Source organism: Notothenia rossii, assembly GCF_949606895.1.
Source record: "Notothenia rossii genome assembly, chromosome: 3".
Classification (NCBI taxonomy): Eukaryota; Metazoa; Chordata; class Actinopteri; order Perciformes; family Nototheniidae; genus Notothenia; species Notothenia rossii.
This window is the reverse complement of record NC_136901.1, coordinates 25352959-25367730: the sequence shown is the minus strand read 5'-3', so window position 1 is coordinate 25367730 and position 14772 is coordinate 25352959. Positions and strand designations below refer to the sequence as shown.

The 14772-nt window shown below is 39.5% G+C and overlaps 1 protein-coding gene across 2 annotated transcripts in view; it reads right to left on the bottom strand.

Moving 5' to 3' along the window:
* nlgn2a (neuroligin 2a) overlaps positions 1–14772 on the bottom strand; it is a 207972-nt gene that overhangs the window by 76754 nt on the left and 116446 nt on the right. The window contains exon 3 of one of the 2 annotated variants that reach the window (XM_079667931.1): positions 12693–12746. The exons of the other annotated variant lie outside the window; for it this stretch is intronic. Within the exon in view, the coding sequence (XP_079524057.1) occupies positions 12693–12746 (54 nt within the window). The remainder of the gene's footprint in view (positions 1–12692; positions 12747–14772) is intronic. 2 annotated transcript variants of the gene reach the window in all.

Sequence of the window (14772 nt, the reverse complement as noted above, 5' to 3'; positions counted from 1 at the left end):
TAGCTGGGGATTGTGGGTAGTGTAGTCTCTTTGGCGCTCCACATTTCAGAGAAAACAAGTTGTTTCTCAGAATTGAAGGGGAAAAACACAAAAGCATTGTACACAATTTAAACCTATCAATGTCGTTTAATTAACAAAGATAATATGGTGTTTTTGAGTTGATGAGTAGAGGAGATATCACTGTCAAATCAATTGACAGTAAGGAGAATACTTACTTCCGGGTGTACAATTCTCCATTATCCAATGGGAATGGACGCTCACATTGCCTTTAAGAGCTGCCGACATAAACGGATGCGTTGCTTCCATGAGCGTCAAATACCGCCGCCGATAGGAATACATTGCAATCAGTTGAAAACTCTTTGCGTCCTTTATGAAGCTGAAGGAGCCTTGACGCGTCCCAACTGCACGCCACGGGACCCGGACCAAGCATCGCTCCTGGACCTTTAGGGAGTGAGAGTGTGTTGTACTAATTACTAACATAATAAATTAGATGTGGGGAAAACAGGAAGTAGGGATATCACCTAATTGATTTAATAAGATAATAATAGGCTTACTGTCAGGTTAAAAAAGTAGGCAGTCTGGGTAAAGGGGCCAAGTAAGGGACGTTACAAAGCCAAAATCACATCAAAAACGATTCGGGTCTAGCAGGGAATGAAAGGACCAGACAGAGGCTGATGAGAGGATGAGATGCAAGTTGGGGTGAGGTCAGGTAACTGCAGAGCTGATGAGGAAAGTGGGAACATGTGTGCAGATAAATGGGGCAGTCATGTGCCGAGGGCCTGGATAATTGAGAGTGTGGCTCTAACAGAGGGACAGCAAAAGGATTACATCCAGAATAAAACTCAATTTGTGAATAAATGTGGGCTTGGAGTTAAGATGTATTTGTGTGGAAACAATCCCTAACTGGCTCTGGGTTTAACACTCCTGTGTAAAATGACTTGTACTCCCATAAGAAAGTAGCAATAATGTTTTTTTTATATTGCATATGCTGCAGGTTATTACTCTAAGGAAGTGCGAGGAATGTCAATGAAAGGCTCTGAAGATATCCTTTGTGTCCTGTAGAGAAATGTACATCAGTTTTCTTTACTCTTCTATGTCTATGCATATAATCAAGGCCGCTCCTCCTCCTCATCTCCCTCCTCGTCTGTCCTCATGCAACCTCCCATTATCCCCACTCCACCTCCCTCCTTGCCTCTCGGCCCTTGTTACTTCCCTCCCTCCTAGAACGATGTGTCCGCATGGGGCTGTCACAGGGTGTCTGGGGTCTAATTGGGACTCGATGAGTGTGTGTGTGTGTGTGTGTGTGTGTGTGTGTGTGTGTGTGTGTGTGTGTGTGTGTGTGTGTGTGTGTGTGTGTGTGTGTGTGTGTGTGTGTGTGTGTGTGTGTGTGTGTCTGTGTGTGTCTGTGTGTGTCTGTGTGTGTCTGTGTGTGTCTGTGCGTGTCTGTGCGTGTCTGTGCGTGTGTGTTGCTGCAGGGCATCATTGACACATGCTGGGATCCTACAGAGAGGGGGTCTCTACCAGAGGTTGTGTTAACTGAATATTTTCCATCTATGACGATTTTTTTTTTAACAATGACGGAAAAATCTGAAAGCAGTCCGTCTCTTTGACGGAGTAGAACAAACGCGGAACAGCGCCAAAGTTTCCCTGCAGCGAGGCTCCGGTGTTATGCCGTGTTATGCATGCCCGCCAAAAAGGAAATTATACCGTTTCCAAACCTAATTTTGTCGTACAAATCATTGAAATGTTGGCTAATTTTTGCTTTACGCTGTGCGCGATCCCGCAAGGTGCAGTGGGTATGCATAACGCGCTCACGTTTCACATTTAATGGTAGTTAGTACTTCTACTCGCTACATTTCAGAGGCAAATACCTATAACACTCGCAGTTACTTTGTATATAAAGAAAAAAAACCGCAATTTTGACATTCTCGTTAAGCGCGCTGACAGAGGGAAGTCTAACCGTCTTGGAACATATAAATTCAGTGGTGGAAAGTAATCGAGTACATTTACTCAAGTACTGCACTTAACTGTAGCTACTTGTACTTTTACCACTACATTTTGCAGGCTAATGTTGTATTTTTTCATCACATTACAGTTATTTTAGGTATTAAGTTACTAGTTACTTTGCAGATTTAGGTTATTAATACACAATATAAATCAAGAAATTCCTTATTATATATTAAGCTACTGAGTAGTATATTAAATAATTTCAATAAACCTCACTTTTACCAAGTGCAACACTGAAGGGATGAACACAATAATGCACTCATTTATTATAATACAATAATTTAATATATATGGTGCATATTTGTGCCATTTTGCATTGTGGGTACTTTTAATTGCGGTACTAATTGTTACTTAATAACAATTGAATGCATCACTTTTACTTGTAACTGAGTATGTTTACACTGTAGTATTGCTTAGTTTACTTAAGTAAATAATCTGAGTACTTCTTCCACCTCTGTTTGAATTCAAGATGTGACTCAAATGTGTGTTCTACCTCGGGTAGATTAATACAAACTAAATTCTTCACATTTGTATGATCGAACATTGATTTTCGTCTAGGCCTATACATGTTAAGGTGTCTCTTCTAGGGTCTGAGAAACAGTTGCAAGAAGCAGGCGAGTTATATGATTATTTTCCTATTTGTGAGTGTAGCGGGAGGAGAAGGGGAAAATAAAATTAGGTGTAGAGAGTCTCCGCTGTCGTATCCATTCAGACACCAGTGTTCCCATTAGGCTCTGCTGTCAGATCAGCCTCTAGCAACTCCATCTCATACATAACAATAGCTCCATAATTGGAATGCTGCTCTGACAGTAACAGTGCAAATCAGGTGAGAAAGAGACAAAACACCAACGTGGCTACTAGTCAGAGTGGGCGGAACATGTACCAGCATAACTCCATGTGCACAGGGGATTGGTCCTTCCTGCTGTGGTGTTGTGAGCGTGCCGTTCCTCAGCAGGTGTTGCCAGGAGCTTGGCTTTTCGTTTCACTGCGGGGTGTGTGTGTGCTGCCGTTCATCCGTAATCGAACATTTTCACATGCATGGAGACCGTCCTGTTCGTGCTGCACTCCGCCCCGGGCGGTGGGGGGGGATATGGATTATCAGCAGCCACTTATCTCGTCTTGTCTGTCCTGACAGTTAATCTGATGGCGGAGTTGCAAATTCTTGCTGTCAGACCTCCAGCTCCGATTTGGGTTTAGCAACTCAAATTCAACACATCCTTATTTTCCTCCTCTATCCATGCAGCTAAAACAAAATGCCCGCTGGTAAACATTGTGTTGCAACAAGACTAGGGGAAGTGTTCTACCTGTAGTCATCACATCTGTTCCCTTAATGACTCCAAAATGACTTTTTTGGCTTCCCTTCCAAATACTAGTAAGTTTATGTTCCAAGAATATCTTTTACAATTTATTTTTAAAATAATATCACTATAACAAAAGGTTTTCCTATGCGTTTTTTTTAATATATTTTTGTTTTTGACATTATTGAAAGCTGGTTGAGTTAGGATTCATGCAGTGTATACATAATTCTATGAAGCTACTGGTGTTTTTGTGGATACGGCCTATTTGTGTAACTGCTTCACTTTGATGACTATGTATTACTTTATTTACTTTGATTAACCTCAACTAGCTGTTTAATTCACAGTCGAAGACACATTAATTTACATTATCAAGGAATTCAGACAGCAGCAATAATCAATACTGTCTTTTCAAAGTTAAGTTCAAACCATTACTTCCTGTTTTAAATTCAATTCAATTCAGTGTCCTCTATTAATCTATTATGAGAGTTTGACACAATTGACAACTCCGTGGTTTGGATAAAATACGAAAGTGTCAGGGTTTTACCTTTTGAAACATATCCCATTTTTTCTCTAACCTAATTCTGTCTTAAAACACATCCATTAAAAAACGGATATTATATTCAAAGAGCAGGAAAAAACATATATTGCAAATGCTATTTACTAGGATAAACAGATGCAAATATGTAATGTATCAGTTTCATTCACACTGGAATTAGTTTTTGTGGAATAAAAAGAGACTATTACAGGTTTACTTTCTTTTAAAATAAAACCTTTACATGTATTTCTTATTTAAGCTAAGGCACCAGCAACACAGTGCTTAAGGTACCGGTTATCCACTTCACTATATCAAAATCTCTAATATTATAACATTTGCAGTATGCTTAAATGTGCATTAGCTTCCAAAGTCATGCTTCACCACTATTTTCCTGGAGCATATTCATGCAGTGCTATTTTTATATTGCTGATCTTCCTTGTGGGAGGACCTCTCTGCAACACAATTTTATATATTCCAAACTTAATTTGTTTTTAGTGAACACTTTGAAAGTTCATTGATTTGGAATAAATAAACCCATCACAGCTCCTGGCCGAAATCAAAGCCATCATGGGGGTATTCACGGAGTTCGAGGAGTGGAAGCGGAGCCGAGCCAACCTTCGCTGTTGCTTCCCTTCAGTCCCTTATAGCCATTACACATGGAAATAAACCCAGCCAAGTGAAAAACACAGAAACTGTGTTGAGCTTTTTTCCCAAGCGCTAAGCTAACTGACAGGCGACGAGGCGCCAACTACTTCTCTTTCCTCGTCTCGTTCTTACTTTCTTTCTGGGCCCCTCGTCCCGCTCCGTCTCCCGGTACCTTCCAAACCTTTTCATCTCCATCCTTCCCCCATCTTCCCTCGGCTCCCTCCTCCTCCTTACTTTCTTTTTCTCTTGTCAAAGGGGGTTTTCAAGCTCAATAAAATACTATCTGTCAAGAGCGATGGAGTAGGTGTATTCGACATAATATTGACACAACCTTGACACGACGTGGGCCGAGAATCGAGGTAATGGTGAGGATTGGATCTAAGGCAGGAAAAAAACCGACAGGCCTAGCGAGAGAGGAGTGATAGAAGGAGATTGAGTCTCTGTAGTGATGTTAAAATAAAGTTGGTTTGACGGATCTGTTCCTGAAGAAGATTACATAGTGCTATTTCAGTCACGCTAACATTTTTTATTTAGCATTTTCACATAGTGACATGTTCAGCCTTCTTTCTGCTCTTTAACTGTTTTTATTTCCATTTCCATTTTAGTTGTTTAATACGCTGCTCATTCATGTCTCTGTGCCACCTTTCAAGTTCCTTTTTAGAGTAATTTGTACTCGGCACATAACGACGTAGAAATTGAATGGAAATTGAATGGTTGGCATTGGTTGCGTCCATTTCTATTACAAATGTTGTATTTTTGTGTATTGAATATTAGGCTGTGTCCATGGTGAAGATTTAGCTGGAGAGCAAGTCCCTGGATGCTCCTAATTAAACGAAAAAAGGGGAAATATGCGAAGTCTCCAGCCTTGCATGGTGCTTTTTCCCAAAACAAGTGGGTGTGGGAGAGGACTGCAATAGAAGGAAGTGTTTTAGAATGAATGTGTGTATCTGAGAGCACGAACAGAGAAGCCGATATGCAGTGATGCTGCGTTGCCCACAGGCCAGCGTCTGTTAACAGAGTTATAACCACAGTGGAAGCAGCGCATAATACAGAAAGACAGGAAGGAGGAGAGGAGAGGCAAAAAAAGAGGAGGGAATTGAGAAAAATACGTTGGCGCAGACAAAATCATTGCAAAGACTTATTATTTCTCGTCAAGCCGTCCGGGGGAAAGCATTGGATGTCTCATAATGTTTGCTGGAGTGTAAAGCCACTCTGACGTCTTTCATCTAGCTCGCCATCAACAAACACAAAGCATCGACTTGCTCCGGAGCCGCCATCGCTCTCACTAATGCCCCCTTCACGTCTCCGTGTTCATTTTTCTTCCCTCAGATTTCAATCACGAGCAGTCAAAACTCTTTTTCTGGGTAATACTGTAGCCATTGTCAGCCATATTCCGCTAAGAGACACATTCATTTAAAGCTGATTCAGTAAACTGTGCCCGCTCACCCAGCAGGGGGTGGACCAGTTTCCACAGAGCCGGTGATACAGGCAGTTAATCAACAGCCGCTTTGATACAGAGCCATTGTTTCTCTCCGAGCGGTCAGCAGGGACAGTAACTTTTATAGATAACGTTTAACAAGGCTTCGGTGCTTGGTCAGTATGTAAAGACCCTGCGTGCCGTTTAGTCACGCATTGTGTTTCAGGGTTGTGGCTTATGCCGGTTATAATATCCTGGATGAGATAAAGACTTGTGAGAAACAAAAATGAATGCTGACGTTTCTAAATGGAGCTGTTAACACTGTCATTGTTGTTTTATTAATACATGGTCATTTGAGTTAACTTAAACCAGCAGGAAATGGGTCAAAATTAGACTGTTTTTTTTGTATTTCTTCATATATGATAATATAAGGTTGTATTTGTGCGTGTGTAGAGACATTTTTTTTCAATGGCTCTTCTTTTCCTTTTATATTGCAGGGTTGTGTAACATTAATGCTGAGGGCTTTTGTGTCCAATGCCGCAAAGATTCTCCTTTTATATTTTAGTTTCAAAGACTGCATTACGCTACACTGAACTTATTTGACCTTAAAAACCGTGCCTTGAAACATCATACCGTAATTCATTCTGTCTGTAGCTAAAAGCAGTTATGATGTACTGATAGAATATAAATGTGCATCCTGCAATTGACTTTTACCGCAAAGTATTTTTTAAAACGCCATAAACAGAGGTTACACAAATAGTATTTAATCCCTGGCACTGTTGTACTTTTCTATAAAAATGAATACAGCAGGTTTTAGATGCAATTATTAGTGGTGCACGATAATTATCGGCCCGATAATTATCGGTCCGATATTAGGAATTATGACGTCATCCCGATAAACCCGATAAAAGTATTAATAGCCCCGATAATATACAATATATTTTTTGGGTAAAAGAAAAGAAAAAAATACTGCGGTGTGGGTGGATTGGGATGAGGGGCGCTTGTTTTTCACTCGGCTCCTCCCGTTTTGCCAGTACTGTGGTATTAGTGGTTTAGAAAGAGGGGAGTTTTTCACAAATCCAGCGCTCCCTAACTCATGCCTGGCTGTGACGTAAATTGTGTGCGGCCGTGAAGCCAGGACAGTAAACAAACATGTCGTCGGTAGTATGGGAATATTTCAAAGTTTCAGAGTTAGATAGTTCGCTTGCTATTTGTATTAACAAATGCAATGCAGAAGTACCACGAGGAGGGAAAAAGGCAACAAGCTATAATACTTCCAACCTGATCAGTCACCTGAAACATCGCCATCGCTACAAGGGTGTGTTAAAAGCGTACGAAGACGCCTGCGCTGCTAAACTAGCGGCGAATCCAAAGCCAGCTGCAAAGGCACCGGGGCTTTTACCTATCGACGAGGCTTTTGAAAAAGGCAAAAAGTTTGCCAGAGACGACCCCAAGGCTAAAACGAGGAAAAAACTACAGGTACATTTAATATATATGTATATATATATCGGTTATCGGTATCGGTCCTGAGAAGCAGGAAGTTATCGGTATCGGTTCCAAAAAAACAATATCGTGCATCCCTAGCAATTATATTGCGTATTGTCTGTAAACAGTGTTGCCGTGAAGTTTAAAAAAGAGCTAGCTTGTGGTCGTTAGTGTAGCATTTAGCGGCTAAAAAGTTGTATTTGTTGGTGACGGAAAAAAAGGCTAAAACAAGAACAGTATAAATTGTCGACTTGGATACAACGCCAAGTTATTATTCCTGATGCTCAGAGTCAAACTGTGACCTCAGTTGTATTTTAATGTGTCTGCGACAACAACATTTTGAGTAGTGCAGGCAGCTTGTTCTTCTGCCTCCTGGTGGCCAACAAATCAATTAATGCAACTTTAAGAACTCTGACCTGTGAATCAATCTGAGACTAATAACAGGTCAGAATTTCTGGTTTTAACCCTTTTTTTAACTATTAAAAAGTATCATTTCACAATAATAAGTGGAATTTTGTTATACGTATAACATATGCCATCACTTTTTTAATTACTACCTTATTGGGATCTAGCAGTGTCCTGATCGCTATAATAATAAAAATACTTATATTTTACTGCATTATCCTAGAAATCCTAATAATACAGGTCACCTACATGTTTGATTTATGTTATTGCAGAACAAATGGAATTTCCTTGTGAAAATTCATTACATATTATTACATTTCTGTAGTACAGCTTGTTCCCATGAAAGGCAGTATTCTATAGCATTAATAGTCTTTTAATTTGTATTAAAGAAATAGAAGTAGGGTCCGTTTGATCAATGGACTTATACCCTACCAATTCAGTTCACGTGCTTGTTATAAAAATAGAAAATCTGCAGTCTACCTTATTATGAGAGCTGATTAATTGAGTGTAAATTGAAACCTTTCACTGATGTTTGATTAATGATGTCCAGTACTGCACTGTAATTAAATAGCCACTTGGATGGTTCATATTCTTATCATCATTGGTCATGGAGAAAATTGACTACGTTATTGGGGAAAAGCCAAGGCCTGTTCGATCCCTAACATTTTTTCCATGCTTGATGTTTCAAATATAGGGATGGCATTTTTTTTTTTTAAATCAATCAGGATAATGAAAGAAATCATCTTTACTATATTACACTGTTTTACAGAGTCTTTTGTTTCAGTATCTGTTTCCTTATTTATCTGTTTATTTTCATCTAGAGTTTCTACTTTATTTGTAATTTGAATGAATAAGTTCCTTGCACCAGAATCTAATAAAGTACTGCATAGTGTTTGCCTCGGAAATAACCTTATAGAAAATCTATCTCATCTTTTCCTCTTATAAAGTTGAGGGGATTGAATCAAACCGCTTTGCTTTGTAAACTAAGAATATCTATGTCATTTTGTTATATTTGATTGTTTTCCAACTATCTCTTTTAGTAAATCTCCAGTATTGTTTGTATTATTCTCTATGGTGGCCAACAAGTGCAAACACGCTTCATCGGCCGGAAACATTTCCGTTGAAAGAAACCATCGCAGCCTAATAAGGCAAATGAAGAAACATGTTTAACATTTGATATAACTGCAAAACGCTGAAAATAAAAAACTCAACACACAATGGAAACAGGGATACTAAAATTGGATCACACAGCTGGGACCAAATCGCTTGATGACATTTGGGCATTAAAAAGTTGGCCAACCGTCACTGCCGGCACTCTTAGCTGGTTTCATAATATACGTTTATCGTCAGTATATTTGAAATGACTTGGTTAGCTATCATAGCTAGCTAGCTTACAGCATTAACATTGTTAAAATAAGCCAATACAACTTACATTTTAGGTACGTTTCCAGTCGCAGCGACGGGTCGATTTTATATTCCCAAAACATCAACAAGAACTCCGGTTCCAGCTGTGTGCATCACTTTTTGATGTCCCCATTTCTGTTGTGTTTTGAGCTTCTTGCAGCGACTTTTATTTGCAGCGTATTGTATTTACAGCATTTGGTTTATGCAGCGCTTTCAGTAAACCCTGCGCATGTGTTGTCAAGTTGGTGAAGATGTTTCTTCACTTGCATGGGTTTTGGCACATTTTTGTTTCTGTTCGCATCGTTCTTGAAACTGTAACGTGTAATGGAGATGTTTTTGACAGTGGTAGCGCGTTTGCACCTGTCAGCCACCGTACTCCTCAGATATAAATCATACAACATGAAGAAGTCCTAGCTTATCCCTATACTAAATGGATATATGCAATGTGAAATTGTAATACTATAAACTGTATTTCATCTGGGTCTGTCAATTAGGTTTTGATTGGACATTTCCTTTTATGGGCATGTCCATTTTTGTATCGTGTGGCCCTATTTATTTTTACTGTGTGTGTGTGTGTGTGTGTGTGTGTGTGTGTGTGTGTGTGTGTGTGTGTGTGTGTGTGTGTGTGTGTGTGTGTGTGTGTGTGTGTCAGAGAGAGGTGACATTGTCCCTGGCAGAAATATGATCCAGGTCGGGGCTCAGGTGGCTCTGGTTTGTCTCTGATCAGAGCTGACACACACACACTCTCCCTGTCTCTTTCTTGATTTAGCTCAATCTCGCTATGATTTGTAATCCTTTCCACACACACATACACACACCGCCTTGTACACAGAGCTGTGCTGTAAGCCCTATCAATCTTTTTGAACACAGCGGCCCAGCATCCTTTGCTCTCTCACACCTGATGCAGAGTGCTGAATAAAGACATCTCACCGGGTGGAGGATGCTTTAATTCTTCGCTGCTCCTTGAGTGTACAGTGTTGCTTTTCACTTGAATAGATCACCTCATGAAAAGGATCCTGCTTGGTATACTGCTTCAAAGCATGCCAAATTTGATACAAGCTGTTGATACACAGCTGAAAGAATGAGGACACACTGATTGAACTGCTGTGAAACAAAATGGAATCTGGCCGGGTATTCAGAAAATTGTCCGGAATGTTTTTTGTTGGTTTGGAAAATAATTTTCTTAAGAGGGATTGGCCTTGTTATTATAAGACTATAACACTTTCTGCGATTTGGTTTCTAACACTGGGATTTAATTTGTGCAACAATTCAAACAGTTGCATCGTCTTCTGACAGTTAACATTGCCTCGCCTCCGGGTGGAGGATTGTGCAGGTCGTGCTTCGGGCAGCTTTGATCAGACTGCATGTATCACAGCACTGACTATGAGTATGAATCATTTTCCTCAGGCTTGTAGGAGCCAAAAGGTCAACGTTCAAACAGCTATCCATTCTGCTGGATTACTTGTTTTTTACACAAGCAGTTCCAGTTTGGCTTTCTTTATAGCGTAATAATGCACCTTTATTGCATCTAAAGGAGCATTTTTTTTCAATCGATATACTGTACACTCTTTATACAGAATCTCATTTGTTGTCAGTTTAACCCGATGTTGACTAGTAGACCTTTGCAGGGTTGTAGCTACCTATGAGGAAACGTATTCACTACCTCCGTGTTTGAAGATATTTGAACAACCTAAAGAGGAGTTTACATCATGCAGGTGGCAGGTTTTGGAGACTGGTCCTGATACTGTTTTGGACTATTTGAAGACTACAAATAATGATCTGTTTTAAGACATATGTATGTCTAATATCGATTTCCCACAACGTGTGACCTTATCAAATGTTTTTAAAATGACATCTACTTATTCTCTCTCATCAAGAAATCAAAATTCTACAAATATCCTAATAGAAAATATCTCAGATACATGTGAAAATATAAAGTGTTAAGTGTATATCATTCTGAAGTGATAATAATCCAAACATGTTTTTGAAAGAGGGGGACTTTAAATTGGACTCCTTTTAGGCAAAATCTTAAAAATATATTGAAATACTGTCAGGGAGTCAGGCTTTATCTACCAGGATTATATGCAGGGATATGGAGATCCATTTAATCAGAAACATTTGAGAATATCTTTATTTTTTCAGGCTGATTACGTTTGTTTTTGTTGATTTCCCATGCATTTATTTAATGTTATGGTTGAACAGTATTTCTTCAATCCAGCCTATGATAGCAATGCAACTAATTGGACTTAATCCAACGTCATTTCCAGAACTTAATCTATAGAAGAAAGTCTGATAAAATTATCTGCATTTTTTATTAACAGTGCTTTTATTTTTTTTGTGTTTTTTTGAAGCAAGATCTACTATTTTTGTAACTTCTGTGTTGGTAGGATTTTGTTATCTGTTCACTGACTGACTCCATTTCCCCCCCTTTATCTCAGCTGCTGAGTTAGTGCAATGGGATTTCCCAATTGCATGAGGATAATCACAGGTCATGATGAGGGATGAAATATACATATCTTAAAGGAAGGTGGAAAGGCATCTTCCCCGGGCTCGACTTTTCCTGTTGTTTGCCGACCGCTTTCGGCTGGAAAAGTTGTGTCTGTGCCTCGCCGTTTGATCACCAAGAAAAATCCTCCTTATGTCAAACTTCCTCCGACTCCCGACTTCAAAAAACACCCCAAATCAAAGAGCATCACGGAGCGAGAAAAAGACTCGCCCCGCAAAACCCTCAAAATAGCATAAAGAGAAATATGTATCAAAATATCATATTTTTTCCTCCAATGAACAAGTCCAAAAGAACAAGAAGGGAAGAAGGGGGGGGGGGGGGGGGGGGGGGGAGCAGATAAAATCACCTCTACAGTGTGTATGCTGCAGGTAGGAGATAAATTAGATGTGAATTCTGTATTGTAGCAAACCCAAACCTTCCAGAGCAGGGCACAAGCGTCCTTGGATGTCCCCAATTCTCTTCCTTGATTTGATGTTATCATCGCCGACTCAGAATGAGGCTAGCCTAATATTTGTGTAGGTCCTTACTCAATAGCAATTTCATCCTTGAGCTGGGGATTGAGGCGCAATAATAATACACCTCATTGTGTACGCTGGTCTCAATGGGTGCTTTGTTGCGCCGGGACAATGCTGTTAGTTGGCCAATGTGTTTTCAAGGGCACAGTGGTGATGATGATGTCCGAGGCGCGCTCTTTTTTTTTTTTATGAGGATCTTTGGAAAATCCCACGGATGACTTTATAATGAAGGGTGTCTGGGTTCCATTGTTATGATCATCCGAGGTTAAACAAGGCTAATGATGTTCATAGGAAAGACAGCTTTTTTTTTCAAACTGCAAATGGACATACACTTACACCAACACATCGGTATGCATCTCATATCCAAAAGTCCCACCTGATGTTTGACGTGTGTGTGTGTTCTCCACTCTATGTGTACACATCCCCCAAAAAGACTTCAAAACAAGAAAAAAGGAAAAACATGCAACAAAAATACCTTCGTCTCGAGGCTTGTTCATTGAAGATTCATCATGTTTTTTTGTGAGCGGACCTAGGGTTAAGAAAAAAAGGGGGGAAAAAGAGAAAAGAGAAAATTCAAAAAAGATTACTGGCAAAAACGGGAAAAAAAAGAATATCAAAAAAAAGAAAAGAAGAAAGAGCAAAAAGGACAAATCAGCAAGAGTTCATGGTTGCTTATTGTTTTTGTTTTTTTTCTGTTTTTTCCTTTTAAAAAGAGTACAAAAGCAAAAACAAAAGGCATCACAGACACAGTTTTATCACAAGAAAAGACACAAGATCAAAGAAAGCTGTTTTTCTTTCCCGCCCCCTGCAGAAGAAAATGGCTGTGTCTGTTTAGGTCCCTCTTTGTCTCTCTTATTTAACCTTGTTTGTTTCCTGAACCTTTTTTTTCGGTTGTGGGGTTGGGAAAAAGGGGAATGTGGAGTACTAAGGCCTTTGTGGATTGAAGAACAGGACCCTGCCTTTTTTTCTCCCAACATAGGAACAGAAAAACTTTGATTTTTGAAAAATGAACAGGCAAGGAAGCGGACACCTAAAAGAAGAACGGTGGGTCCTGATGCTCAAAACCCAAAATCTTGAATGCAGCGAAAACACAGAACACTTTAAAGGGCATTTAAACAACATTAATCATTTTGTACACAACACAGACACCTTTATTGAACCTGTAACGGTAAAAGACATGTTAAACACAATTCAAGATAAGTAGGGCACAGGTGCTTTTTGTTTTGAGGTGTGTGTGTGTTCATGCGTTTGTAATTTTCCCCAGGCGGGTAAATAATTGCATAGCACAACAGCAGTGTGTCAATTTGAAATGACAAGTAAGCGTGACGCTAATTGCGCAGAGGAGTGCAGGTAAAAGGTGAATGTAATTTGATCCACATCTTCCCACTGGCTGTTTTTTGTTTGTTGGTAAATTAAAAGAGTGGGATGGAGAAAGAGGGGAAGAAGGAGAGAAAGAGCACAGAGAGGGGAAATCAAGAGAAAAATATCCTGTTTTTCTCCCTCATCCATCTCTTTTCTTGTATTTGTTGATGACGACTTGCGTTACATTCAAGGAACCTGACTGTCACACTTCTCATGGATTCATTATCAGGTAGTGAGGTTCTTAAGGAAAAAATACACACACTGATGTCACAGTAAACATTCTTCACCTCAGGAGCAATAAAAAGGTGAAAAGTATTTTCAGTGAAAGTACTTTTCACCTTTTTATTGCTTTCACCCACTTTGGGAAGTTTGGCACAGAATGTTATTCAGTTAAATCTGTGAAAATAAACACTTGTGTAACCCAACACTAAGTGACATTTTGGAACAGGTTACCACCTCGAAAGGGTGTTGCAAGGTGAATTACATCCATTTTAAGACTTTGAATTTTATTTTTTGTGTTGGAAATGCTACATCCTTGAGAGAAAAATGACAACAAAATGTTAGAGTAAGTCAGACAATTACACAATCAGGATACAATTTAAGACATGAAGAAAACAACCCAGGTGTAAAGTTCTGGAAAAAAGCTAGAAAGCGACAATGAGGAAGGATTTGGTGTTTTCGATTAGGAATCATGAAAAGCAGGAACTTCCTTCAAATCGATCAGTGTTTTGACAATTTTCCGCAGAACCACCCTCTCCACTTATCAGATGAATAAGTGACTTAATGGTTTAACCAAATGCCTTGAGTAGAAAATGTATTATAACACATTGGCGAGGTTTTCCAATCAAGGAGGTTTTGGTAGCTGGTAGGCATACGGAACAACTCTTTGTGTTAGCATGCTAATTAGCATTGAACAAAAAAGGGCTGCGACAGATGGATATGTAATTGTTGTAAACCTGCTGGTGGCCCTATAGTAAAGTCATAGTCTGGGAACAACGAATGTTTGTTTGGGACTTTTTGAGTAAATGTGGAAATTCCATCAAATAAATGATACAATTGATATGATTGTGTCACTGGTGAAAAATGGGCGGAAACATCAACGTCATGAGGCGTTTTCCGTAGACCATGAATGTCTGTGTGTACCTCATTTCAAAGCATCAGATATATGAAATGTTTCAGTCTGTGGTAAAGTA